Raw genomic sequence first — 26186 nt, forward strand, 5'->3', positions numbered from 1 at the left:
TGAAAATGGTAAGAGTAGAGAGGCCTTCTTCAAGTGCAGTCCAAACGCCATTCCAAACCCCAAGAAAGATGAAAAAAGTTGAGTTTATTTGAACATGTACTTGCACGTGCATCATGAATAAGCTGACTGAGGCTGCGATTATGACCTTAAGCCAGGAGAGGGTGGCAGAGAGTAACACGGTTCCAAATTCTGTTTCGCTTCTTAAAAAAAAAACAATTTAACATCTAGATAGATCGATAGATAATAATAATATAATAATAATGCATTTTATTTAAAAGCGCCTTTCAGGCCACCCAAGGACACTGTACAGACAATGAAAAAGTACAATTTAAAAAGTTGTAAGCGAAATAATAAATAAAAACAAGACATAAAATCATAAAAACATAGGAAATGGAGAAACTATGTGTTGTAGGCAGTCCTGAACAGGTGTGTTTTTAGACGGGACTTAAAAGTGGAGAGAGGTGTGCAGTTTTGGAGGTCCGGAGGTAGATTGTTCCAAAGCTTTGGAGAAGCACGACTGAAGGCTCTGGCTCCCATGGTGCTCAGGTGGGCAGGGGGCACTGACAGATAGATAAATAGATAGATAGATAGATACTTAAAACCACAAAAAAACAGGTTCACCCTGATCATTATCATTCACCATCATTATAAAAAGGCCCTTGTGTATTATCTATTCCATCCCAGTGGTAAAATAAACCATATTCATTGAAAAAAAAATGTGAAGAATGAGCAGACACACACGACTTATCATACAAGCATTCAATTTTTTTAATTTTTTCAGGTCAAGAATTTTGAATTTATTTTACATTACATGAGCCCAACCTACAGGATGCTGACATGACTGGCTTGCCATCTTGCTGCTATACAAGAACCCAAAGCTTTGTGAAAGGCTGGGGAAAAATGAGGAGGAAAATGTTGCAATGTTGTCTCTATAAGTCTCCGTAGTTTGTATGCTTCGTTGTCCTACGTAGCACTCGTTTTCAGTTATACTACACAATACAGCAATGTGTGGTGGTCAATTATTACACAGTGTCCCTTTAAAAAAAGAATTAAATATGGAAAGAAAAATCTGTATATAGTTTGGTTACCAGAATACAAACTGCAAGGTATATCATACTGTATGTAATGTAAGTTTATTTAAAATGAAATAACGTATGAGAAAAAAAGTCCAAGATTTTCAAATGTAAAACAATTGCAACATATAACATGCTTTTTAATAGAGTACATCATTTTACACGATTAACCCTCCTTAACCTAAAAAAGGAGGAAACACAAGTGCAAAAGATTTGGTATTTGCCCATCAAATTTTCCACACAAATTAGCTGACTTGGGACTCGCACTGCATTATAACAGTATTTGTGTTTGAATTAAAAAGCTGCTTTCCTCATATAACTGTGTAGCCAACATGTTAATGCTTGTTTCTTCAAAACACTCCGCTAGGAGTGAAGCATGACACCTCACAGAGGAATTTAAACCGTTCACCTAAGCCCCCATGCTTTCTAACATGCTCAAAAGGATCATACTAGATTAGTTTAACATTTCAAAAGTTTTATGATTTTTTTCCCATTGTTTAATATTAGACAGATAGATAGATAGATAGATAGATAGATAGATAGATAGATAGATGGATAGAAAGATGGATACTTTATTAATCCCCACAGGGAAATTCACATTTCCAGCAGCATCCCTGAGCTGAGAACAATACAATAATAAAGCAAAAAGAATACAATATACAAATACCCAATGTGACGTGCAAATGCTCACTGTAGCGTGTTATATAGAATATCTAAATAGTGCTACACAGAATACATATTGCAATAAAATTCGGTAATATGCAATGTAGGGGGTGTGGTTTAATGTGGGCTTTTACTCTGCCGGGTAGAGTCAAAGAGCCTCATGGCATGAGGAAGAAAATATCTCTTCAGTCTGTCCGTAGTACAAGACAGTGACAGCAGTCTGTCGCTGAATATTAAGCAATAGGTGATGTGAATATTAATAAAACATACAGTATTGGTAACTATAATCCCTGCAATGTCATTATTATTTTGAAGTTTTCTCTTTATGATTTTTATTCATTATTATGTCACTGGTTAGCTGTAAAAGCTGCACTTGTGATATTTATAGAAATGAGCGGATAAAATAATGCAGACCATATTTTAAATCCATAGTAAAGTACAGTATTAAAGGTGTTTTTTTTTTAGTAAAGTCTGTAAGTAGTTTCGCTGCTGCTCTGCATTCAAAGTAAACTCAAATCGTTTGCTTGTAATACTGTTGGACCCAAATGCAGGGAAGCATACAAATGCAGTGGTGCTCAACATAAGGATGGAATTTAACAACAAAACCAGCAATAAAGTAACTAAAAAGAAGTTACAAAGCAAATAACACAATCAAACAAAATCAGACCCTACAATATTCAAACCAGAAATGGAAAAGCAAAGAACAAAGTAACAAACAAGCGGGCACAAAAAATAAGTAACGTAATGTCCTAACAAGAAACCAGAGACAAAAAGAAACATGGCGTGACGTAGGAAATGTAATAAATAAAGTGGGCACAAAATAACTCCAAATATATCCAAACTGGAAACGGGACACAAAAACAAATCTGATGTAGCAATGACAGTGGAAATGAAAATGACCCAACCATGTGTACAGTCCAAAATTTTATTATGAAGGAAAATTTGGAAAGGGTGTGATTGCACACACCTGTGTGGAGTTCCAAACCCAGTTGGCGCTTCACTGGTGCAGTATATTATAATAATAATAATAATTTCCTTTGTATTGTCATTCTTTGTAAGAACGAAATGTCGATACACCTGACCCGTTGTAGCGAGCCGATGTAGCCGCAGCCAACAGAGGGCGCCGCCATTTTACCAATGTTATAAGTCTTAGGTATGACTCGGCCGAGGCGCGAACCAGCGACCTCCCAGTCTTGTACCATGTCATAAAAATTGTTTTTCGGTACTCCCAAATTTGTTAGTGGTCATTGTTGGTGATAGGAATGAGTGGAGAGGTGTTGTGAAAGGATAGTGGGATGTCTGGACGCGTTCTAAGAGATGGGCAGGGCACCCGTATGATGCGGCAGGGGTAAACCAGTGAAAGCTGTCGGGCCTTGCTGTTGAACAGAAGAGTGTGTTGTGTCACCCTGACCCGACTGACATGGCCGCTTTCTTGTGTCCTGTTTCATCTGGAGGGATGAAAGCATGACCAACTTGGGTGCCGAGGTGCTTAACTTGTTTGGGTGTTTGGGCATTTAGGTTGGCCATGGTCCCCCCCGAATCTTTGTGTGTTTTTGGCTACTTTTTCTATTTTTGATTTTCTTTGTTTTTGTGTATGTGTTTGTCTTGTTGTCGGTCACCCCTCTCGAGGGATATGACCAGGGTAGATAGATCAGAGTTTTTCAACCCCTTTTGAACCAAGGTACACTTTTATTTATAAAAAAGTTCCGAGGCACAACGTCCGTCGAAAATGTTTGAAAATGAAGTTATGTCAAATATTTCCCTGTACCACCTCATAAGCCGATAATTAGTATATAAAAATAATAAAATAATACTTAAAATGAAAAAGTATGATGTGCTTTATTTGTTTTTGATTTTTACAGTGCAGTCTTGAACCGCTTTGTTAAACAAATTAAGTCATTAAATGTACTGTGCTACCTCATGAGCAAATAATTGGTATATAAAAAGTATACAAAAATCTACTGCCACCTACTGATATGGATGACTATTACAGTTCCTCGTCTAAAGATAGCAAAAATACTGAATAATGGCCCGTTTTTTGGAAAGATAAAATTGGGCAAATTCCAGCAGCACACTCGACAATGTCTCACAGCATACTAGTGTGCCCCGGCACACTGGTTGAAAAACACTGAGATAGATAGATAGATAGATATATATAGATGGATGGATGGATGGATGGATAGATAGATACAGACAGACAGACACCCGAATTTGATGACAATATTTACAAATCTACTCAGGGTGTCCCAAACATGTAAAGTATACACATTTCAGTGGCTGACAACAATTTTTTTTATAGACTAAATCCTTTGAACCTGTAATGGTTGTCAGACTTGACTTTGTATTGAGAAAATATATTTTAAAATGCTACTGGCAGTATAAAATTAAATAGAAGTGCAAAGACAATGTATGATGGAGTTAAACAAAAAACACTAATGCGAGTTACCATCACTCAAATAAAGACAATTTTGAAGATGAGAATGTCCATTGTGGTAAAGAGTGCATCTTCGTTATATCGTTCCAAGTAGTACTCGGAATACCATATTATTCGGCCTGAGACATAATTAAGAGCATGGCCCATGGGCGTAACCAGCCCGTTTTTGCATCCCAACAATTAAAGCATTTTAAAAACTATTTTCCTTAATAAAGGACAGGCTTCAATATAACGAAAAACGCTAGCTAAACCATAAGAAAGTAAAACAAAACTTAAATATAAACAACACAGCATCAGAAATGCTCAACTGCCTTAAAATGGTTCACTGTATTTGATTACTAGCACCACTCTTGCCCCCTGCGCTCCTCTTTCACTCTGCAAGTGATTGCAGCATAGCGGAGTACGTGGAGGCTCTGGTGTATTACGCTGAGAGCATGTTTTTATGGAAGCCCAAAAGAGCCATAGTTCAATTTAAAAAGGTAAAATTCAATTACAGCCTAAAAACGAACATTCAATGAATAAAAACGGCCTTAAAACAACCATTGAATAGAAACGGCCTTACAACGAACATTAAATTGATAAAAATTGGATTTTAACTAAAAAGCCTGTAGCAAAGTATTTCAATTAAAATGTTATCATAACAGAATTTTACATGTTATATCACTTGAAGTGAAAAAAAAAAAAAAAGTTTTAACCTGCTGGACACAGTGAGTGCTCAGCACCCCAAAGCTCAAAACCTATAAGCGCCCCTGGTATGGACTGACCTTGGAATGGAACTTCTCCAGTGACAACGTTTTATGATGCGATGGATAAATCATTTCGAAATGCCCAAAATTGTTTTATTTACTAAAAAAAACAATGTCGAAAGTAACCAGCTTGTTGAAGACACTCTTGTGGGTAAGCATGTGATTTTGAGTGTGGCTCCACTTGGGAAACTTTATGACCAACCTCTTTCGGAGAACACCTTGACAAGATGTAAAAAGGGTGGCATGCCCTCTCTTGGTTTGGGACGAGATCCTGCCTCAAGTGGAGGAGTTCAAGTATCTCGGTGTCTTGATCACTAGCAAGGGTAGGATGGAACAGGAAATCAACAGACGGATCAATGCCGCATCTTCAATCAACGGACACTGTGTAAAGTGATGAAGGAGCTAAGCCAAAAGGCCAACCTCTCGATTTATTGGTCCATCTACGTTCCTACCTTTACCTATAGTTATGAACTGTGGATCGTGACCGAAATAACAAGATCCTGCATACAAGCGGCTGAAAAGACTTCCCTCCGCAGGGTGCCTGGGCTCTCCCTTAGAGATAGGGTGAGAAGCTCGGTCATTTGGGAGGTACACAGTGCAGAGCTGCGACTCCTCCACTTTTAAAGGAGCCATCTGTGGTTGCTTAAGCTTCTGATAAGGATTCCTCCTGGATGCCTCCCTTGGGAGGTATTCCGGGCATGCCCGACCGGCAGGAGGTCCCTGGGATGACCCAGGACACCCTGGAGAGGCTATGTCTTCAGGCCAGCCTGGGAACGCTACTAGATCCCGTCGGATGAGATGGACAAAGTGGCTGGGGATGGGGAGGTCTTCCCGGCTCAGGCTGCTGAGCCTGCGACCCGACCCCGGATAAGCAGAAGATAATGGATGGATGGATGGATGGATGGATGGATGGATAGATGGATGGATACGCTGTTAATTTGCTATTGCTATTTGGCATCCATTCCTTGTGCAGTTAATCAAGCTCATCAAATTGGCCTCTTTGACTCAAGCGTGAGGATTCTGATGGTGAGACTTGACCCGTCTCCACCTAGAAAAACAAGAAGACTGTAAACATCTGCCTTTATCTAGTACCCCAATTCATATTCATACGTAGAAAATACTATTGAGTACACGTAAATATTACAGTACTGCGGTACACCGGAGGCAAAGGACAAACATAAAGGCAAAAGGTCAGTAATGTTAAGGCAATGCACACCACCCAGGCAACAGGTTTTTAAAATTTCATTACAAGCTCCAGTTTACATTTCCAACAATTTGATTGTCAATACACACCTTAAAGGGAGATTGTGTATTATTTGGCGCCTCCTAATGGTAAAGAAAATATTATTTGGGAAGAAAATACAATATTGATTTGAAAAATAAGTAAAAATAAAATAATTAGCATATAAATGTGCTTTTTTTGTACTCATAGGTCAAAAAGAATGTATTTATTTTACATTACATAAGGCTTACCTAGAGGGAGCTTTCATGTCCGCCATCTTGCTGCTAATGGTACTCAAGAAAAATAAACACCTTGTGAAAGGTCGGGCAAAAAAAAATTATGTGGTTTGAGTTTTTGTAATTTGCATTCTAAACTTTTCTTTGTATTCAAAATGTATGTAACCACCCCAACCAGAAGCTAAAAATGAAAACTTTTACTATGAAAAATAGGAAGTGCAGTGCAGACTTTTTCTTTCAACTACTGAAAATTGGACAAGGCCAGTTGTAATTTATGTTGTAAGTGGTTGCTACCGTGGCAACACCACAGTTTGACATAAACACCTGGAAAAAGCTCGCCCTGCAGAGAGTAACGAGCTGCAACCAAAAATGTAAACTGTAAATCCGTTGTCACGATGGAAACAGACAATTAATACTTTATTTGCATCGCTGACTAAATTTTATAAATACTGTGCCAAGTCAAGTCCTGTTTATTTGTTCGGTATCTGCTCGTGTATCCTGTATCTGGTATCGATCCCGTCTGTCCTGTCCAGTTTCGATCTCTTCTGCCCAGCGATTGCCGAATCACTGGTGTTTGTGTTCCTGAACATGACTGCCCCGGTCCCGTAAAATAAAGTTTGTGTGAAAACGTTACGCATCTGGGTCCACCGTCTGTTCGAGTTGTGACACCAATAATTAATAATTTGGTCTTTTCAGGGTTGAGGCGCAAGGAATTAAGTGACATCTGTCTTCTTATGTCAGTGAGGCAGGCCTCCAAATTTCCAAAGTTAAGTCGGCCAAATTCCTCCATCGGAAGATATAGTTGAGTGTCATCTTCGTAGCAATGGAAACTGATATTATACTTGTGAATAATACCACCAAATGGAAGCATGGAAATGCTGAAAAGAAGAGGGGCAAGTACTGAACCCTGCGGAACACCACAGGTAACACTAAAGTGCTCAGATGTAATTTCACCATATTTATTTGCGTCCTATCTGATAGGTAGGATCTGAACTATAAGAGGATGGTTCCTGAGAGACCAATCCATTTTTCATGGAATAATCTGTTGCCTCGTTAGTGATGCTACAGTGTCGTAGAGGATTTTGGGGTTATACTTTTGTGCCGCACAGCTTCGAAAAATAGGCTGATTTTGCTAAGGCTGCTTTATACTTTAAAAGTTTAGATTTCCTGCAGTGTTTATTTTTTTTTTCAGTAAACCCAGATGTGCATCTTTTTGGTCCTGATTTGTGCCATGGGGCGGCACAAAATCTAGGGCACTAGCCAAAGCAGCATTAAGATCATTCATAAGTGAGTCAATAGAACCGTTAAATAAAATAAATGACGCAATTACCCCTGGAAAAAGATCCGAGAGGTCAGAGGCTATACCAGGGCAAATATTGCTCCCGCAAAATCCTTTAGTTCCTTTAATCCAAAATTTAGACAGCACCTCAGATCTAAATAAATAATGATCAGTGATGACGTTAGTATACAGTAACACCGTTACATTTGCGGTTGAAACTCCTTGCGTCAGAACCAAGTCCAGTGTGTTTCCATCTTTATGAATCAGCAAATCACTCAATTGATAGAAACCGAACGTGTCAATTAGAGACCAAAACGCAATAGTAAGCGAACTGAATGGGGAATTCATGTGAATGTACAGTGCATCCGTAAAGTATTCACAGCGCTTCACTTTTTCCACATTTTGTTATGTTACAGCCTCATTCCAAATTGTATTAATTTAATCTCAAAATTCTACACAAAATACTCCATTATGACAATGTGAAAATGTTTTTTTTTTTTTTTACTTTTTTGAATTTATTAAAAATAAAAAACTAAGAAATCACATTTACATAAGTATTCACAGCCTTTGCTTAATACTTTGTTGATCTACCTTTGACAGCAAATACAGCCTCAAGTCTTTTTGAATATGATCCCACAAGTTTAGCACACCTATCTTTAGGCAGTTTTGCCCAATCTTCTTTGCAATAAGTCTCAAGCTCAATCAGGTTGGATGGGAGACGTTTGTGCACAGCCATTTTCAGATCTCTCCAGAGATGTTCGATCGGATTCAAGTCTGGACTCTGGCTGGGCCACTCCAGGACATTCACGGAGTGGTTCTAAAGCCAATCTTTTGAGATCTTGGCTGTGTGCCTTGGGTCGTTGTTCTGCTGAAAAATGAACCTTCGCCCCAGCCTGAGGTCAAGAGCGCTCTGGAGCAGGTTTTCATCCAGGATATGTCTATATATTGCTGCATTCATTTTTCCTTCTATCCTGACTAGTCTGCCAGTTCCTGCTGCTTAAAAACATCCCCACAGCATGATGCTGCCACCACCATGCTTCACTGTAGGGATGGTATTGGCCTGGAGATGAGCGGTGCCTGGTTTCCTCCAAACATGGCGCCTGGCATTCACACCAAAGAGTTCAATCTTTGTCTCATCAGACCAGAGAATTTTGTTTCTCATGGTCTGAGAGTCATTCAGGTGCTTTTTGGCAAATTCCAGACGGGCTTCCATGTTCCTTTTACTAAGGAGTGGCTTTTGTCTGGCCACTCTACCATACAGGCCTGATTGGTGGATTGCTGCAGAGATGGTTGTCCTTCTGGAAGGCTCTCCTCTTTCCACAGAGGAACCCTGGTGCACTGACAGAGTGACCATCGGGTTCTTGGTCCTTCCCTGACTAAGGCCCTTCTTCCCCAATCGCTCAGTTCAGAAGGCCGGCCAGCTCTAGGAAGAGTCCTGGTGGTTCCAAATGTCTTCCATTAACGAATAATGGAGGCCACTGTGCTCATTGGGACCTTCAAAGCAGCAGAAATTTTTCTGTATCCTTCCCCAGATTTGTGCCTCAAGACAATCTTGTCTCGCAGGTCTACAGACAGTTCTTTTGACTTCATGCTTGGTGTTTGTGCTCTGACATGCACCCTCAACTGTGGGACCTTATATAGACAGGTGTGTGCCTTTCCAAATTATGCCCAATCAACTGAATTTACTGCAGGTGGACTCCAATTAAGCTGTAGAAAGATCTCAAGGATGATCAGTGGAAAAAAGATGCACCTGAGCTCAATTTTGAGCTTCATGGCAAAGGCTGTGAATACTTATGTAAATGTGATTTCTTAGTTTTCTATTTTTAATAAATTCAAAAAAAGTTAAAAAAAACGTTTTCACATTGTCATAATGGAGTATTTTGTGTAGAATTTTGAGATAAGAGATTAAATTAATACAATTTGGAATGAGGCTGTAACATAACAAAATGTGGAAAAAGTGAAGCGCTGTGAATACTTTCCGGATGCACTGTAAGTCCCCCTGTCATGGTCGCCTTGGCGACCGGTCTGCCCCGCCCCCTGGACCCAGCTGAAGCAGTTCAACTAATCGAGTGTCTGCTATTTAAGGCTGGATTTTTGGCTTTGTGGGTGCGGGCTTATTACATATACACACTCCCGGTCTGTTATGCCTTGTCCTGTTTTAGTTTAAAACATTGTCCGTTCTGTTATGCCTTGTCCTGTTTAGTTTAGTTGAGTTGGAAGAATCAACTGTTTGTTTCGTCATGTCCCAGAGTTTTGGACAACTTTTATTTTGTTAAATAAAACTTTTGGATCGTTACGCAATTGAGTTCTCCCTTCCTGCCTCCTGCCTCCGTTCTGGTCCGGTCACCCCTCCTTCCCCCCACCTCGCCTCGTGACAGAATGAGCCCGCCAACATTTGAACTCAGCGAACGATCCGTGCGCGATTTGGGGAGAGCTGGAGGACGCCGTTTGGCAAGCAGAGGTAACCTTCCCTGCCCGTTCGAACCACGGCCCCGCCCGTCGTGGCCATTGCTGTGCCTCGAATGGGGTCCCGGGAAGAATTGACGCCTGCCTGTTCGACTCTCATGCCTGCCTGCCCGACTCCCGTGCCGATTGCCTGCTATTCTGTCTCCCCTGCGTGCCAGTCCGACTCCGACTCCGCGGCCTGCCAGTCCGACTCCGACTCCGCGGCCTGCCAGTCCGACTCCGACTCCGCGGCCTGCCAGTCCGACTCCGACTCCGCGGCCTGCCAGTCCGACTCCGACTCCGCGGCCTGCCAGTCCGACTCCGCCGCTTGCCAGTCCGACTCCGACTCCGCCGCTTGCCAGTCCGACTCCGACTCTGCCGCCTGCCAGTCCGACTCCGACTCTGCCGCCTGCCAGTCCGACTCCGACTCTGCCGCCTGCCAGTCCGACTCCGACTCTGCGGCCTGCCAGTCCGACTCCGACTCTGCGGCCTGCCAGTCCGACTCCGACTCCGCGGCCTGCCAGTCCGACTCCGACTCCGCGGCCTGCCTGCCTGTTCGACTCCGCGGTCTGCCTGCCTGTTCGACTCTCCGGCCTGCCTGCCTGTTCGACTCTCCGGCCTGCCTGCCTGCTCGACTCTCCGGCCTGCCTGCCTGCTCGACTCTCCGGCCTGCCTGCCTGTTCGACTCTCCGGCCTGCCTGCCTGTTCGACTCTCCGGCCTGCCTGCCTGTTCGACTCTCCGGCCTGCATGCCTGTTCGACTCTCCGGCCTGCCTGCCTGCTCGACTCTCCGGCCTGCCTGCCTGTTCGACTCTCCGGCCTGCCTGCCTGTTCGACTCTCCGGCCTGCCTGCCTGTTCGACTCTCCGGCCTGCCTGCCTGTTCGACTCTCCGGCCTGCCTGCCTGTTCGACTCCCTTGTTTGTCTGTCTGTTTTCGCCTGTCCAGTTTGCCCGCCGGACCCCCCCTGCCGAGCGCCGATTCCGATCCGCCCGACGCAGATGGCGCCTGCCTCTCCCCGTTCCTGCGTGTTCGGAGGAGGGAGCGGGGTTGCCCCAATCGTGAGCGTCGAACCATTCCGGGGCGCGAGGTAGTAATTTTTCTTTTTTTCTTTTTGGGACCTCGGGAGCTGTCCCTTAAAGGGGGGGCTCTGTCATGGTCGCCTTGGCGACCGGTCTGCCCCGCCCCCTGGACCCAGCTGAAGCAGTTCAACTAATCGAGTGTCTGCTATTTAAGGCTGGATTTTGGGCTTTGCGGGTGCGGGCTCATTACATATACACACTCCCGGTCTGTTATGCCTTGTCCTGTTTTAGTTTAAAACATTGTCCGTTCTGTTATGCCTTGTCCTGTTTAGTTTAGTTGAGTTGGAAGAATCAACTGTTTGTTTCGTCATGTCCCAGAGTTTTGGATAACTTTTATTTTGTTAAATAAAACTTTTGGATCGTTACGCAATTGAGTTCTCCCTTCCTGCCTCCTGCCTCCGTTCTGGTCCGGTCACCCCTCCTTCCCCCCACCTCGCCTCGTGACACCCCCATAATTATTATTTTGTCTGCATAAGTTATACTAGGTCAGACAACAGTTTAGAGAATTCATCAAAGAAAACCGAGTATGGTCCTGGGGCGCGATAAATAATTACTACAAACATCGACATGAAAGAGGACCGCATGACCAACCCTCAAACGCCTTATAATTATTAGATGCACGGGGCGTAAATTAGAGTACTGTATATTTTCATTGCTGCGTTTTTTTTTTTGGCCTTTTGGTCATTTTCAGTTGCAGGAAGTTCTTCCCAATTTACCACTGAGAAACATTACTTTATTCTTTTCATCATGGCCCATAATAAATGTCCAGAACAAATACATAACCCTTGCACTAATACATATTTCATATCGTGTCCCATTTAGTTGTAGAATGCATCGGTTTTCTTGGGCACCGTAGGGGGAGATGAGGCTTCATAGGACAATGCCATACAAACTAATCCCAGCTGCCGTTAATTACGAAGGAGGAAGAAATGGAATAGCAATGCGAAGCCACCTGAGAGCAGTGTCGAAACACTGTTATTTCTAAGCTGAATATAGAAATATGGCAACAATTTCAAGCATTTACAAGCAACCAAAATTCAAGCACTTTTCAATTCTTGAACACACAAGAACAAAATTCAAGCATTTTCAAGTATTTTTAGCACCCGTACGGGACCCTGTTACATGGATCGAATTGATACCAAAATTCCCGATATCGCCCACCTCAACAATACATCAATACACATGTATCCTCCATGTTTAAGGTTTATACATCATTAAATAACATCTTAAACATTTCATACAGTAATCATGGACTCACCTGGCACTTATTGTATCGCATTATCTGACGACGCATGCAGAAATAGACAGAAAACGGCATCAAAACGGCAAAAGTTGAAGAAACGATCAAAAGCGTTTTGAACCTATTTACGTCGGCCGCTGAAAAATAAAAACATAAACCAATACGTACTTAATGCATCAAATTTGACCTTCAGTCTAAATGTGATAGCTTGGAAATAGCACAGTAACTAGGAAACAATAAGAACACATTAATCCATTGCTGGGCAGCACGGCGGCGCAGTGGTTAGCGCGTGTGCGGCACAGTTCTGAGGTCGTGAGATCGAACCCCCTGTGTGGAGTTTGCATGTTCTCCCCGTGCTTCCGTGTGGCGCCAGCGTCTGTCACAGTTGCCAGGGTGCCCAATTGGCCCCGCCCATTGACACCAGCTGAAACTCGTTGACAGATTTCTCCCTGTGACTACCTAAACGCTGTCCTGAGAGTCGTTTTTTGTCGGAGTGACTGCAAAACTCTTGTGAAACTCTGTTTTTCCTGTGTTTTGCTCTTGTTTTGCCAAGCCCTGTGATTCTCCGTTTTTTTCCTGCGTTTTTGCCCCTGTGTTGCTCTCGCCACGATCTGTTTGATTTTGACCACTTCCGCGTTTTGAGCAATCTACTCCCCGTGACCAACGATCTCCGGATCAAGTGTCCGCTTCTTTCTCTTCTCCCCAATAAACTGTGAGTAACGTTACGCGAGTGGGTTCTGCTCCCTCTTTGCCTGTTCTGGTCCTGACAGAACGCTCCGACCACAAAATGAACCCAGCGAAGGCTCACACAAGCGGGGATTGAAGGGAGCTGGACACTCCCTACGTTCTGCAGCAGTTGGACAGAGGGCGCGGTCTGGCGATTGTCCAGTGACGTCACCGCCTTTCAATTGCTGTTCCAGCAAAATCTAAAAAGCATGCAGGGCCAGCAGAAGCAATTAGCTCAGCTGACTGAGCTCCTGTCGCGTAGGCTGTCAGCAACGGCCCTGCCTCCTGGGGGCTCTCATCCTGCCGTGCTGTCGCTGTGCCTCAAATGGGATTTCCGGGAAAATTTCTGTCACGGTTGCCATGGCCCCCAATTGGCCCCGCCCATGGACACCAGCTGAAACTCGTTGACAGATTGCTCCCTGTGACTACTTAAATGCTGTCCTGAGAGTCATTTTTTGTCGGAGCGTCTGCAAAACTCCTGTAAAATTGTTTAGACACGTCAAGCCCTGAGAGTATGTTTTTTCTGTGTTTTTGCCCTTGTTTTGCCAAGCCCTGTGAATCTCCGTTTTTCCTATGTGTTTTCTCTTGTTTTGACAAGCTCTGTGAATCTGTTTTTCCTGCGTTCCTGCCCCTGTTTTGCTCTCGCCACTATCTGTTTGATTTTGACCACTTCCGCGTTCCGAGCAATCTACTCCCCGCGACCAACGATCTCCGAAACGAGTGTCCGCTTCTTTCTCTTCTCCCCAATAAACTGTGAGTAACGTTATGCGAGTGGGTTCTGCTTCCTGTTTGCCTGTTCTGGTCCTGACATTTGCAGTATTTATTTGTGTGCCTGTATTTAATTTTCTTTTGGATCAGTCTTTATCAGTATGAACGAACTGTCACGGTCGCCTTGGTGACCAGTCTGCCCCGCCCTCTGGGCAACAGCTGAAAGCAGTTCCACTAATTGTGGGTCTGTATTTAAGGCTGCATTGTGGGCTTTGCCGTTGCGGGTTCACTACTCATTATTCACAATCCCGGTCTGTTATGCCTTGTCCTGTTTTAGTCTGTTATGCCTTGTCCTGTTTTAGTCTGTTATGCCTTGTCCTGTTGAGTTCGTGCCGGAGGAACTCTGTATTGTTCTGTTTTGCCCCGGAGTATTGGGCGACTTTTATTTTGTAAAATAAAACTTATGGATCGTCAACGCATTTGAGTTCTCCCTTCATGCCTCCTGCCTCCGTTCTGGTCCGGTCCCCTTCCACGCCACCACGGTCTCGTGACAGAATGAACCCGCCAACAAATAGAACTCAGCGAACGATCCCAGCGCGACTTGGGGAGAGCTGGAGAGCGCAGTTCGGCAGGCGCCTACTGAGTTGGCCTTCCCTGCCCGTTCGAACCACGGCCCCGCCCGTCGTGGCCCTTGCTGTGCCTCGAATGGGGTCCCAGGAAGAATTGACGCCTGCCTGCCCGACTCCCGTGCCGATTGCCTGCTATTCCCTCTCCCCTGCGTGCAAGTCCGACTCCGACTCTGATGCCTGCCTGCCCGACTCCCGTGCCGACTGCCTGCTATTCAGTCTCCCCTGCGTGCCGGTCCGACTCCGCTGCCTGCCAGTCCGACACCGCTGCCTGCCAGTCCGACTCCGCTGCCTGCGTGCCAGTCCGACTCCGCTGCCTGCGTGCCAGTCCGACTCCGCTGCCTGCGTGCCAGTCCGACTCCGCTGCCTGCCTGCCAGTCCGACTCCGCTGCGTGCCAGTCCGACTCCGCTGCCTGCGTGCCAGTCCGACTCCGCTGCCTGCGTGCCAGTCCGACTCAGCTGCCTGCTAGTCCGACTCCGCTGCTCCTGTTTTGCCGGTTCTGATTTTGACTCTCTCATGTCTTGTCTGTTTTGATTTTGACCCTCTCATGTTTGCCTGTTTTGATTTTGACCCTCTCATGTTTGCCTGTTCTGATTTTGCCTGTCCTGTTTACCTGCCCTGATTTTGCCTGTCCTGTTCTCGTCGGTTCTGCCTGTCTGTTATCCCCTGGCCAGTTTGCCCACCAGACCCCCTCCCTGCCGAGCGCCGATTCCGATCCGCCCGACGCAGATGGCGCCTGCCTCTCCCCGTTCCTGCGTGTTCGGAGGAGGGAGCGGGGTTGCCCCAATCGCGAGCGTCAACATTCCGGGGCGTGAGGTTGTAATTTTTTCTTTTTTGGGACCTCGGGAGCTGTCCCTTAAGAGGGGGGCTCTGTCACGGTCGCCTTGGTGACCAGTCTGCCCCGCCCTCTGGGCAACAGCTGAAAGCAGTTCCACTAATTGTGGGTCTGTATTTAAGGCTGCATTGTGGGCTTTGCCGTTGCGGGTTCACTACTCATTATTCACAATCCCGGTCTGTTATGCCTTGTCCTGTTTTAGTCTGTTATGCCTTGTCCTGTTTTAGTCTGTTATGCCTTGTCCTGTTGAGTTCGTGCCGGAGGAACTCTGTATTGTTCTGTTTTGCCCCGGAGTATTGGGCGACTTTTATTTTGTAAAATAAAACTTATGGATCGTCAACGCATTTGAGTTCTCCCTTCATGCCTCCTGCCTCCGTTCTGGTCCGGTCCCCTTCCACGCCACCACGGTCTCGTGACACGAACTGCAAAATCGATCATTTAAAACTAAAATGCAAAGTCTTATGAGGATTGCTTCCTTCTTGATACTACAGAGACAAAAGATGTTAATTTGGGAACTAATTCGGGTGGGAAATAGTGAGCACCACCCCCTGGTCGAATCTGTAACCACTGAATTAGATCCAGAACCAAATACAGTGGAACCTCGGTTTTCGAACGCCTCTCAGTTCGAACAAATCGGTTCTCGACCAAACATTTTGTGAAATTCTTGCTTCGCTTTTCGTTCAAAAAATCGGAGTTCGATCGCCGGTACGCTAGGGTGCGATGCTGAGCGGCGTACGGGTGTAGATTGCCTCCACCCCTCGTGAAGAACTGCTATGACGTGCGCGCGCACTTCTTTTCGCTTTCGCTTTAAATATCGGTGAACGGAGTGTTTTAGCCCCTAATTATGCCTCCGAAGAAGGTTGGTTTAAGCAGCAAAGTTGCTACAGGTGAAAAAAAGAATAGTAGTGTGTATAACTATTGCATTTAAGAAAGAAATAATAGCAAAATATGAAGAAGGTGTGCGAGTTTCCGATCTTGCTATACATACAGCATGGCTTCTGCTGAGCACCACAAAGGTAAGAAATCCTATTCATAATTCTTTTCTTTATCCTTTAACCGCTCACCACTTTTTGTGGAGACCCGGGTGCTAAATGACGTGTAAACGACCTGATTTTTTTAGTTGTACACGTTCATGTTAGCGTAATCTTTTGTACGGAAGATTACGCTAACGCGAACGTACGATTAGCCTGGGTTAGCTTCATGTTTACGTTCATGGTAAACATTCAGGGTGTTGGAACGGATTAAAACGATTTTAATCGAACAAATCGGTTTTCGAACAGGGTTCTGGAACGGATTATGGTCGAGAACCGAGGTTCCACTGTAAATAAAGCCCAAGAAAAAAGAGGGATTGGTAATCTTGTGTAAAAAAACTTACAACAGCTTTGACGGGCTATTTTTTCTCCATGTTGGATACTTTTTGTCATCGGCGTGATTGGCTGTGGTGAAGTCTGAGATGACAGATCTGTCGAGGTCGTCAGTGTTGGCGTTGGTATAATCGGAATAGGCAATAAAGTTGCTGGCATCCAAAATAAAGAGGGAAAAAGACTAATGTATCATTTAAAAGGCATAAAAGCCAATTTAAACATTTTGACTTAAGCTGTGACCAAATTTTCTGAACTATAAGTCGCACATAAAAACCCCAAATTGGCCAGGAATTGGCCAGGAATTTGAAAGTTGAAATTGAAAGTGTGCCTTATATACAATTGAATACGATTGGAAATACTGACAGCATATTTGTGTGTTGCTACACGAAGTTTTACGGTACACTACCGTATTTGAGCAATATTTGATGGCTTGCTCATACCGCGATACATTGTATGCAACGGGATTCAAACATGAATAGTAGCAGTGAGGGCGCTAACACTAGACCAGTGTTTTTCAACTTTTATTGAGCCAGTGCACGTTTTTTACATTGGAAACATTTTGCGGCACACCACTAACATAAAGAATAGAATAGAATTTACTTTCATTGTCATTCTTTGTAACAACGCACACAGAACGAAATGTCGATACACCTGACCCGTACAGTTAAACTATAGCAAGCCGATGCAGCCGCAGCCATTTTAGTCATTAGGTGACCAAACACCCCAATTCCAACCCTTAATGCTGAGCGCCAAGCAGGGAGGCAATAAGTACCAATATTGTAAGTCTTGGGTATGACTCAGCCGAGGCTTGAACCAGCAACCTCCCAGTCTCAGAGCAGGCGCCCTACCATCTAGGCTACCGAGCTGGTTAAATGTTAAAATATGACACTGAACAGTATGTTTAATTACAATATAATATAATACCCCCAGATTTACAGCACAGACACTTGACAATGACATAATATTTGCAGAAAATGATTCATAAATGTATAAAATTATAAAAAGTGACATTGGATAATTTCTCACGGCACACCTGACGATCTCTCACGGCACACTAGTGTGCCGCAGCACAGTGGTTGAAAATCGCTATCCAATGTCACTTTTTAAAATTGAGAATTTTCTTTAAATTTCCACATCCTTTGCGCCGGATTTACTTTTGTAACTTACAAGATTTAATAAAAAAGAAAGGGCTGAGGGGTGGCCTTTAAAACAGGTTGGACCCTCTTATCTGAGGTTTGGCTTCCCTCCCCTGTTCTCCTTGCCAGTTCAAAATCCATTGATGTCTTCTCACCTTATTTTGAGTGTCTATTTAACTTTTAACTTATAAGTTAGTGTAAGGAATAATAAATGCCTTACCAGTTCCCCTCCTTTCCTCAAATAACGGGCAAACGCTTACTGGGGGCAAAAAGCACAAAATATGAGATCATTCCCTTTTAAAGATTTAGTGAAAAGAAATTACATGGTAAAACATTATTTTTAGTTGGAAAAAAAGAAATACTTACCATACTCACAACCTGCAGAACAAAAGACATACAGATAATGAATTTGGGATTCAAAAAGTACATCATGTTGATTCTTAACACAAAATAATTTAAATTTAAATGAGTACAAAACTTACATCCATTACATAAATGGTAAAATGTCACCCATTTTCCACTCATCCATTCCTGATTTATCCGTTTGTCTCCTGCGTTTTGATCTCCCGTCCCGGCTAACCACCTGTTTTTCCGTCGAACTACGCTACAATCTCCTGCTACGGAAGACGCACTTCCGCATTCGGAACACATTCCGATCCCGTGAGCGGCTTGCTTCCCGCGTCCAGCGAGCACCGGATCGCTGGCGCTGCCTTTCCTCTATATTCTAACAAACTTGTCAGTAACGTTACGCATCTGGGTCCTACTTCTGTTCTGGTCTCGACACCTAGGTGTGAATAAGCGAGTGAGTTCCTGAGTGCCCTGCGACTGGCTGGCAATCAGTTCAGGGTGTCTCCTGCCCACTGCCCATAGATGGCTGGGATGGGCTCCAGTACCGCCGCAACCCTAATGAGGATATGCCGTGCAGATAATGTACACACACACACATATATATATATATATATATATATATATATATAGTGGTTAGCGCTTGTGCGGCACAGTTCATGTCTTGGGAACCTGTCGTGGGTTCAAATCCAGCTCCAGACTTCCTGTGCGGAGTTTGTATGTTCTCCCCGTGCTTGCGTGGGTTTCCTCCGGGCACTCCGGTTTCCTCCCACGTTGCAAAAAACATGCATTTCAGGTGAATTGGCCGGTCCAAATTGTCTCTAGGTGTGAATGAGCGAATGAGTTGTCTGTCCCTGTGTGCCCTGCGATTGGCTGGCAACCAGTTCAGGGTGTCCCCTGCCCACTGCCCAGAGATGGCTGGGATAGGCTCCAGCCCCCCCCCCGCGACCCTAATGAGGATAAGCGGTACGGCTGATGAGATGAGATGAGATGATATACTGTATATTATATCCATCCATCCATTATCTGTACCCCTTATCCTCAGTAAAAAGACAGCAGAAGAAACAAAAAGAATACCAACCGTTAACAGGCTTTGGGGATGCCTTCACCCTGGCCAACAGGCACATTAAGTGATGAGTGTGAACAGTAACCTTCCTCACAGGTTTGCACTTTTCACTGGTTGATATGGGCTGTAGTGGGAAAAGAGTTACAGAATTAGTATTAGTTACAGTGCCTTGCAAAAGTATTGGCCCCCATATAACTTTTGACATATTGCTGTATTTCAGTCTGCAAACTTATACATAAAAATCAAACTATTTTCTAAGAATCAACAACATGTGAGACACAATTGTGAACAGAAATCAAATATGTTCAACATTTTATATTGTGCTGACAAATAAGAAACTTAAAAGAGCAGTTGCAAAAATATTGCCCTCCTTTGGATTAATACTTTGTATAACCTCCTTTTGCTGCAATCGCAGCCACAAGTCTTTTGGCGCAGGTCTCTATATAAGTTTTTCACATCTTGAAACAGATATTTGCCCATTCTGTCTTTCAAAAGAGCTCAATTTTCTTAAGGTTTGATGGTGATTAGTTCTGCACAGCATTTTTCAGCTATTTCCACAAATGCACTATAGGATTCAGGTCTGGACTTTGGCTTGGCCAGTCTAACACCTTTATATTGTTAGTTTTAAACATCTTCATTGTGGGTTTAGCATTATAAGGGTCTCAGTCCTGTTGGAAGGCCTTAGTCTAAGAACTCTTGCAAACTCCAACAGATTTTCTGCCAAAATCGCCATGTTTTTGGCTACATCCATCTTCCCTTGCAAGTCTATGCAGAAGAAACGCAAATCTTGTATCCCATTCCTGCTTTGAACTTGTTCACAACATTATCCCGGATTTGCCTGGTTCGTTATTTTGGTCTTCATAATGCTGACTGTTCTCAAGTGTCTCTGGTCACAGACCTCTGAGCCCACCACAGAGGAGCTGCATTTGAACTGACACATAATGACACATAGGTGCACTCTGTCATTTAAGTCAACATTGGATCATTCAGAAGTCAGCCAGCATCTTCTGAAGTCAGTTGGCTGAGCTGAGAGAACAGGGGGGCAATTTTTTGCAACAGATACTTTGTTTTTTTGTAAATATAATATAAAGAGTTGAAATAATTTGGTTCAACTTCAAGCTTTGGTTGCACATTCTTAGAACATATTTTGAACTTTTTTTTAGCTTTAAGTTTGGTGCGTGAAATGTGGCAAGATGACCAAGTTTTTCGGGGGCCAATACTTTAGCTAAGCAATGTAGCAGAATTAACTGTGCATAGTCCTGTTTGATTTTTGCACTTACTCGTCTGTAAAAGCAGTCACTAAAAACATCACACATATTTTCTTGCAGTTGCAAACAGTAGCTTTCCAATGTACACTCTGCCACATTCTTGCAAATGAGAGAAAATGGCATCAAAATATAAGAGATATTCTTTATCAGTCTATTGAATCAATAATTAAATAAATCCACTTAACTTACAGTGTAGTTTTCTGGAATGACAAGGGAGACCATTTCAAACTTAGTGGCTTTTATCTGTGGAACAACAGTAGAGGTAACGTTAAAGTTTGAAATATTCTGTTTAATTTTTAGGGGGCTATTTCTAGTTACAGTGTTTTAAAAACATTGCTCAGAGTTTTGAGCAGTACTTGTATTGTCAAAGAAAAACTGACACACACCCATTCATGATCTGTAAAATAGTCTCTACAACCTTGCTTTGATAGTTTGGTCAAACTCAGGAATACCTGGAAGAGACAAATGTGTCAGCGTCATAGCATTACAAGGCACTTCCATGTTTTACAACCAACCCCCTTACAAAGGTCTTCAACCGTGTAATCTTGTTATATACATCCAAACTATCAACTCACATAAAGGCCATTTCTTCTGTACCGTGCTGAAGCCTGACTTCCCCGCCACAGCGGTCCCTTTTTGGCCTGCTCTCACATTACTCTACCAAACCAAACTCGGGTCCAGTTGCCTCCACAACATACGTCATCACTTTGTTTCAAGCAAGAATAAGAAGATATTGTTATTAGGAGCAGTTGTTTTGTCGGCTATAGACATCGAACTTGACAACGTGGGATTCCAACCCCCTCTACGCTTAATGCCAAGAACAGCGATAATAGATACCAGTGTTCTAAGGGTAGGACTGGGCCAGGAATCAAACTTCCCAGTTTACCTCCTAGTTTATGGACAGGCACCCCAACCCCAAGGGCACTGAATTGTTGGCCAGTGGCTATATACATCGCACGTACGTACTTAAGAGAGGTCATGATTAGATTTCACGTGGTGACTACTTCCGTGGTAAAGCAAACATGCCGCCATTTATACTGTTCAAAGGCCCACCTCTCCCAAGCATGCTTACTTCGGCTTCGGTACAGTGGTAGGGCAAGGATAGATTGCGCTCACACTACTTTTAAAATCCGGACTTTAGCACCTAGTGTGCTTGGATGAGGTACGATGGCCATAGTGTGAGTGTGCTCATAGACAACACTGTGATTGATTCTGTGTTACATTCTTGCACTATGGTTCCTATATCTCTATGGCTTTCTTCACCTTATGTCTGTTGACCTTACATTATTTGTTCACTCACTTCCTGGTCCATTTATCTTCCTCGCAGCTCTCGTCCTGACTCTCCCTCGTCACTCCATAAACAGTCCCCTTGCCAGTTTGTTGCTTACCGTGTCTTGTACTAACCACACTTGTCTCAACATTTTTGTTAATTCTGTGTACTGGACCCCTGCTTTCCCATCCGGATCACGAGTCCTGCCTGATGAACTCTTGCACTGTCGCTTTTGCTGATTGAAATGATTGGATCCTCCGACCGAGGGATTTTTTTCTGGAACGCAACCCTCGCAAAAACATTAGGGTGGTCCTTATTTTTCGACTTTTAAAATTTCATGCTCTGACCCCTTGAATATGTTCCAATATATACAAAACGTAATTAGGCAAAGTTTCATCAAAATCAAAGGATATTTAGAGGTCGCTCAAGGCCTCTGAAATTTTGGTATGAAAAATAAGGATTTTTCGCACATTATATCAGACCTAGTGTACAAAGTTACTTGTAACTTTTCTTGTGTTACAATTATAAGCAATGGACTGAAATTGGATGTTCTAAAACGCCGTACACATAGGGTTAAGATTTCCGTTTTTTCTCGAAAATTGCCAAAATTTTACCATTTTGGGAAATTTCAAAGTCGTTGAGCAACCTCTAAATATTATCCAAATTGTTCAAAATTGCACACAGTGTGTTTTTATGGATATAAGAACATATGCGGGGGGTCAGAGCCCAATATTTTAAAAAAAAGAATTTCGACCCCCATTAAGGACCACCCTAAAAAACATGGGATTACCATAACGCTTAATGCAGTAAATTATGTTTACTTACAATGAGACAAAGGTGGGGCCAACCCTCCATGTCAATCTGATACTGTAAACATGCAGGCTCAATTTATAAAAGAAGAAAATACATCCAGAGTAAAATTAACATACATTTATTAAGTTATTGTAACGCTGTAAAAATGAAACCAAAAAGCAAACACCGACATGGTCCCCGCAAAAACAGATAGCTGCACACACACACACATATTCATATATATATATATATATATATATATATATATATATATATATACAGTATATATATGTAGAGGGGACATGTCCCCCACGAATATCGAGGAATCATAGTCTTGTTTCGACTAATATGTGATCACATTTTTAAAAAAATGACACCAATTCCATGACCAACCTAGACACTTGTTGAGGTGTATTTTCATATGTCACAGCTTAAAATCCAAATGGGAGGTTTGAGGTGGAGAGATATCAAATTATAAAGCCGCAAGGGAGCAGAAATTTCCTCCCTTAAATTTCAGTGCCAACTGGTTTATCAGGATCTTGGTACCAATGTACTAATTTTCCACGGGTTTGAGCGTTCACACAAAGTCGGTGAGCTACGCTTGAAACAACAGTGAGCAACAGCAATCCCAAGTGTGGCAACTAAATCACTATCAAACATGTCCAAAACTTGACATCACGTTACATTTTGCTGACTTTCCGGCAATGCAAGATTATTTTTCTCTTTTGAATGAATTGACTCATGTATTATTGCAAAGGTTGGACGGCCTACAGACGTCGTTTGTTTTCACAATTCTTTCACAAGATATCCATTTCTTTTTATTCCTGATATATTTTGTCGCATAATATTAACATTTTTGGGAGCTTATTTAGTCGGTTGTAGGATACAGAACTGTACTTAACCACATTTTTTAGTGGAAGTACAATGTTGGCAACAAGATTCACTTGATATAATTGGAAATTATTTGAAATCAACACAAACTTTTTCTTCTTTTTCTGTGTTTTTTCTACTTTTTAAAAAAAAATTCCTTTAGGAAAATCTCATTGTTTATTTTTTCCTAGCTATTACTTTTTTTTTGTTCTCTATTTACTTTTTTCCTTTGTTTCTTTCTTTTCTTTTTTTTCTGGCTTTTTTCTAAATTTTTCCTTCTTTTTTTCTCAGCTTTTCACTACTTTTTCATTTTGGTATTTTTTTCTTTTCTGTTCTATTCCCCCCTTCCTTTAATTCATTTTGTGCATAATTTTACATAATATTTTGTCATGTTAGGATTACAGAATCAAAAAAAAAACCTGAAGAGCCGTTTAGGACCCGAAAGAGCCGGTTCCTTTTAGTGAACCGAGCCGAAGAAGCTGGTTCTCGAAAAACTCTACTGACTTTACTCAACTTCGTTCTACTTGGACCTTGACCTCAAAATACCGCATTTAGAACACAGCATCAGTGGAACCCGTGTATTTTTACCTTCATGCGCTGTAACTTTGACTTAATTCACTTCTTAATTAGCAATTTTGAGCCCTCATTTTTGTGAACTGGCTTGATTTTCTTGTGTGCTGAGAATGTGCGGGCAGTGCGCGATTGCGCACGCGCGCATCTTAGAGGGAACATTGCTTGGTACCCCTATTGACAAGTGTAGACTTGTTGTCTAACTCCAAGAGGCAGGGTAAATTGTAAAATGGTAAATGGTCTGCATTTATATAGCGCTTTTCAAGTCAATGAAGACTTCCCAAAGCGCTTTTACAACGTGCTTTGAAACTTGAAACAGCGGCTCACAAAAGGGGCTAGCGTTATTATAGCTATATACTCCAGGAGAAACTTCGGACCGCGGAGGACGACCCTTTTGTGAGAGACGATTGTCCATTGGCTCAGGCATGATTTTGATTAGAAATAAGTTCACTCATTCCGACCTACAAGGGCTGAGTCAAATCAACCTTCTTTCATTTCCAGCCAGTGCGTCTGATTTTCTTCTGGGCAGCATTAGACCAACAAGAGTCATTCATCACACAACTCTCTCTTTATCTCTCATTCTTTCTATTTCTCTCTGATTCTCTAGTTTTCGCACTCTATCATTTTCTTTCTCTTAGTCTTTCTCACCCTCTCTTTTTCTCTATCCTTTTCTAAATCCTCTCTTTCCTTTAATCACTCTTCTTCTTTCTATTGCCTTTCCTCTAGTCTCTTTCCTACTCTCTCTCCCTCTGCTGATCTTTTAGTACAGTATAAGCAATTTGTAAATATGAAAGTTTAAATTAGTTAAAGGTTTACTGTAAATTCATACATTAAAGACTATTATAATATAGTAGCATAATACATTTTCAAAATTAAATAATTTGATGCAAAATGTTTGATTGTTATTTGTACAGGTGTATAATGAAAAACAAAACAAAACAAAATAAAAAATCTGAAGAACCGTTTGGGAACCATAAAACCCGGTGATCTGCCAAAACGTCCTTCCTTGTGGAGGCGTCCTACCGTAGACTAATTTGACAGCAAATTTTGTTTTCTTAGCAAATAAAACTAGCAACACTAAAAATCTGAATTAATGCAAACACGACTTTTACATATGCCTTATAACGAGGGTTGCATGCATACATGCAGTGCAGGATAATAGTAGTCAACAAACTCCGAGCTTAAAGGTTACGTCAGAAAACTGCATTTTGAAGCAACGTGTCAAATAAAACTAAATCAAAACTAAAATTGTGATTACTCACCGTAATAAATCGCAATCCCGTGAGCACATGCGCACTAGGCATTTGAAGGACGTTTCGACAGAAAACCGGTTCTCTTAAAAGAAACGGAATTCCCATCACTAGCCGTATCAATGTGTCTCCTATCGTGTCGTAAAAATGGAAACCGATAAACGTTCTTTTTGTGGACTCACCGCGGCCAGTTGTCACTGGAGCTTTTCAGTGCTTGTCACTAAAATGGTCCGCATGGAGGGGGGGGGGGGGGGGGGGTTTAAGGGTTATTGTTCTATCTTCGTTATTCATTATCCATTATCCGTTATCGGTCAGTTCATAATACGCTACAAAGCCTAGGAGCCGGGACACTTATTCTTAGCCAAAACTTCAATTTACTTTCGCTTTCCCGCTCCGGCTATACTCTGAAAATTTTTCCATTTGCTGTATCTAAATCTGGATCGGAGGTGGTTAAACTATTGGTTTCGTCAAATTGGTTGCAGAAAACTCAGAATTAAAATAAAAACTTATAGGCACTTGTTTTAAGCACGACATTTGAAATTTAGTTTTGATGTATTTATCTACTGTAGTATTTTTGTCGTTTTTCCCCTAAGCAGGATCGGGTAGGGTTACTTTACCTTGATTACTTTTGATTACTCCAATATCAAATATGCTAATAAAAGACAAAAGAAACTAAATATGAATAAAATTACAAAATTTTGTGCAGGCTTGGGGAGTAACGGAATACATGGAACGGCAAAAATGATTTTGGCAAGCTGTTTGGATTTATTTTCATTTTGTTTCGGTCGAATTTTATGTTAGTTTTGCCAGAGATCAAAGCCAGGAGAGAAAGCTTACCACGTGTTGCGAGTCATAATTTTATCCATATTTAGTTTATTTTGTCTTTTATTAGCATATTTGGTATTGGAGTAATCCAAAAGTAATCCAGTTAAAGTAACCCTA

General features: G+C 42.5%; 1 protein-coding gene across 1 annotated transcript; it reads right to left on the reverse strand.

Annotated features, from left to right (window-relative positions):
- Positions 1–750: 750 nt before the first annotated feature.
- On the reverse strand, positions 751–25431 carry LOC148375084 (uncharacterized). The gene is made up of 13 exons (XM_088348154.1): positions 25427–25431; positions 25257–25329; positions 22588–22629; positions 20879–20944; positions 20682–20735; positions 20505–20591; positions 19240–19348; positions 18180–18191; positions 18034–18072; positions 16689–16829; positions 12436–12554; positions 6210–6242; positions 751–5964 (listed from the first exon to the last, which is right to left on the reverse strand). The coding sequence occupies exons 2-13, from the start codon at positions 25296–25298 to the stop codon at positions 5890–5892; spliced, it is 819 nt and encodes a 272-aa protein (XP_088204280.1). The 5' UTR covers positions 25299–25329; positions 25427–25431; the 3' UTR covers positions 751–5889.
- Between the last annotated feature and the right edge of the window lie 755 nt (positions 25432–26186).

The sequence above is a fragment of the Urocampus carinirostris genome, chromosome 1, assembly GCF_059441175.1.
Source record: "Urocampus carinirostris isolate Australia breed hairy pipefish chromosome 1, RoL_Ucar_1.0, whole genome shotgun sequence".
NCBI classification, from domain to species: domain Eukaryota; kingdom Metazoa; phylum Chordata; class Actinopteri; order Syngnathiformes; family Syngnathidae; genus Urocampus; species Urocampus carinirostris.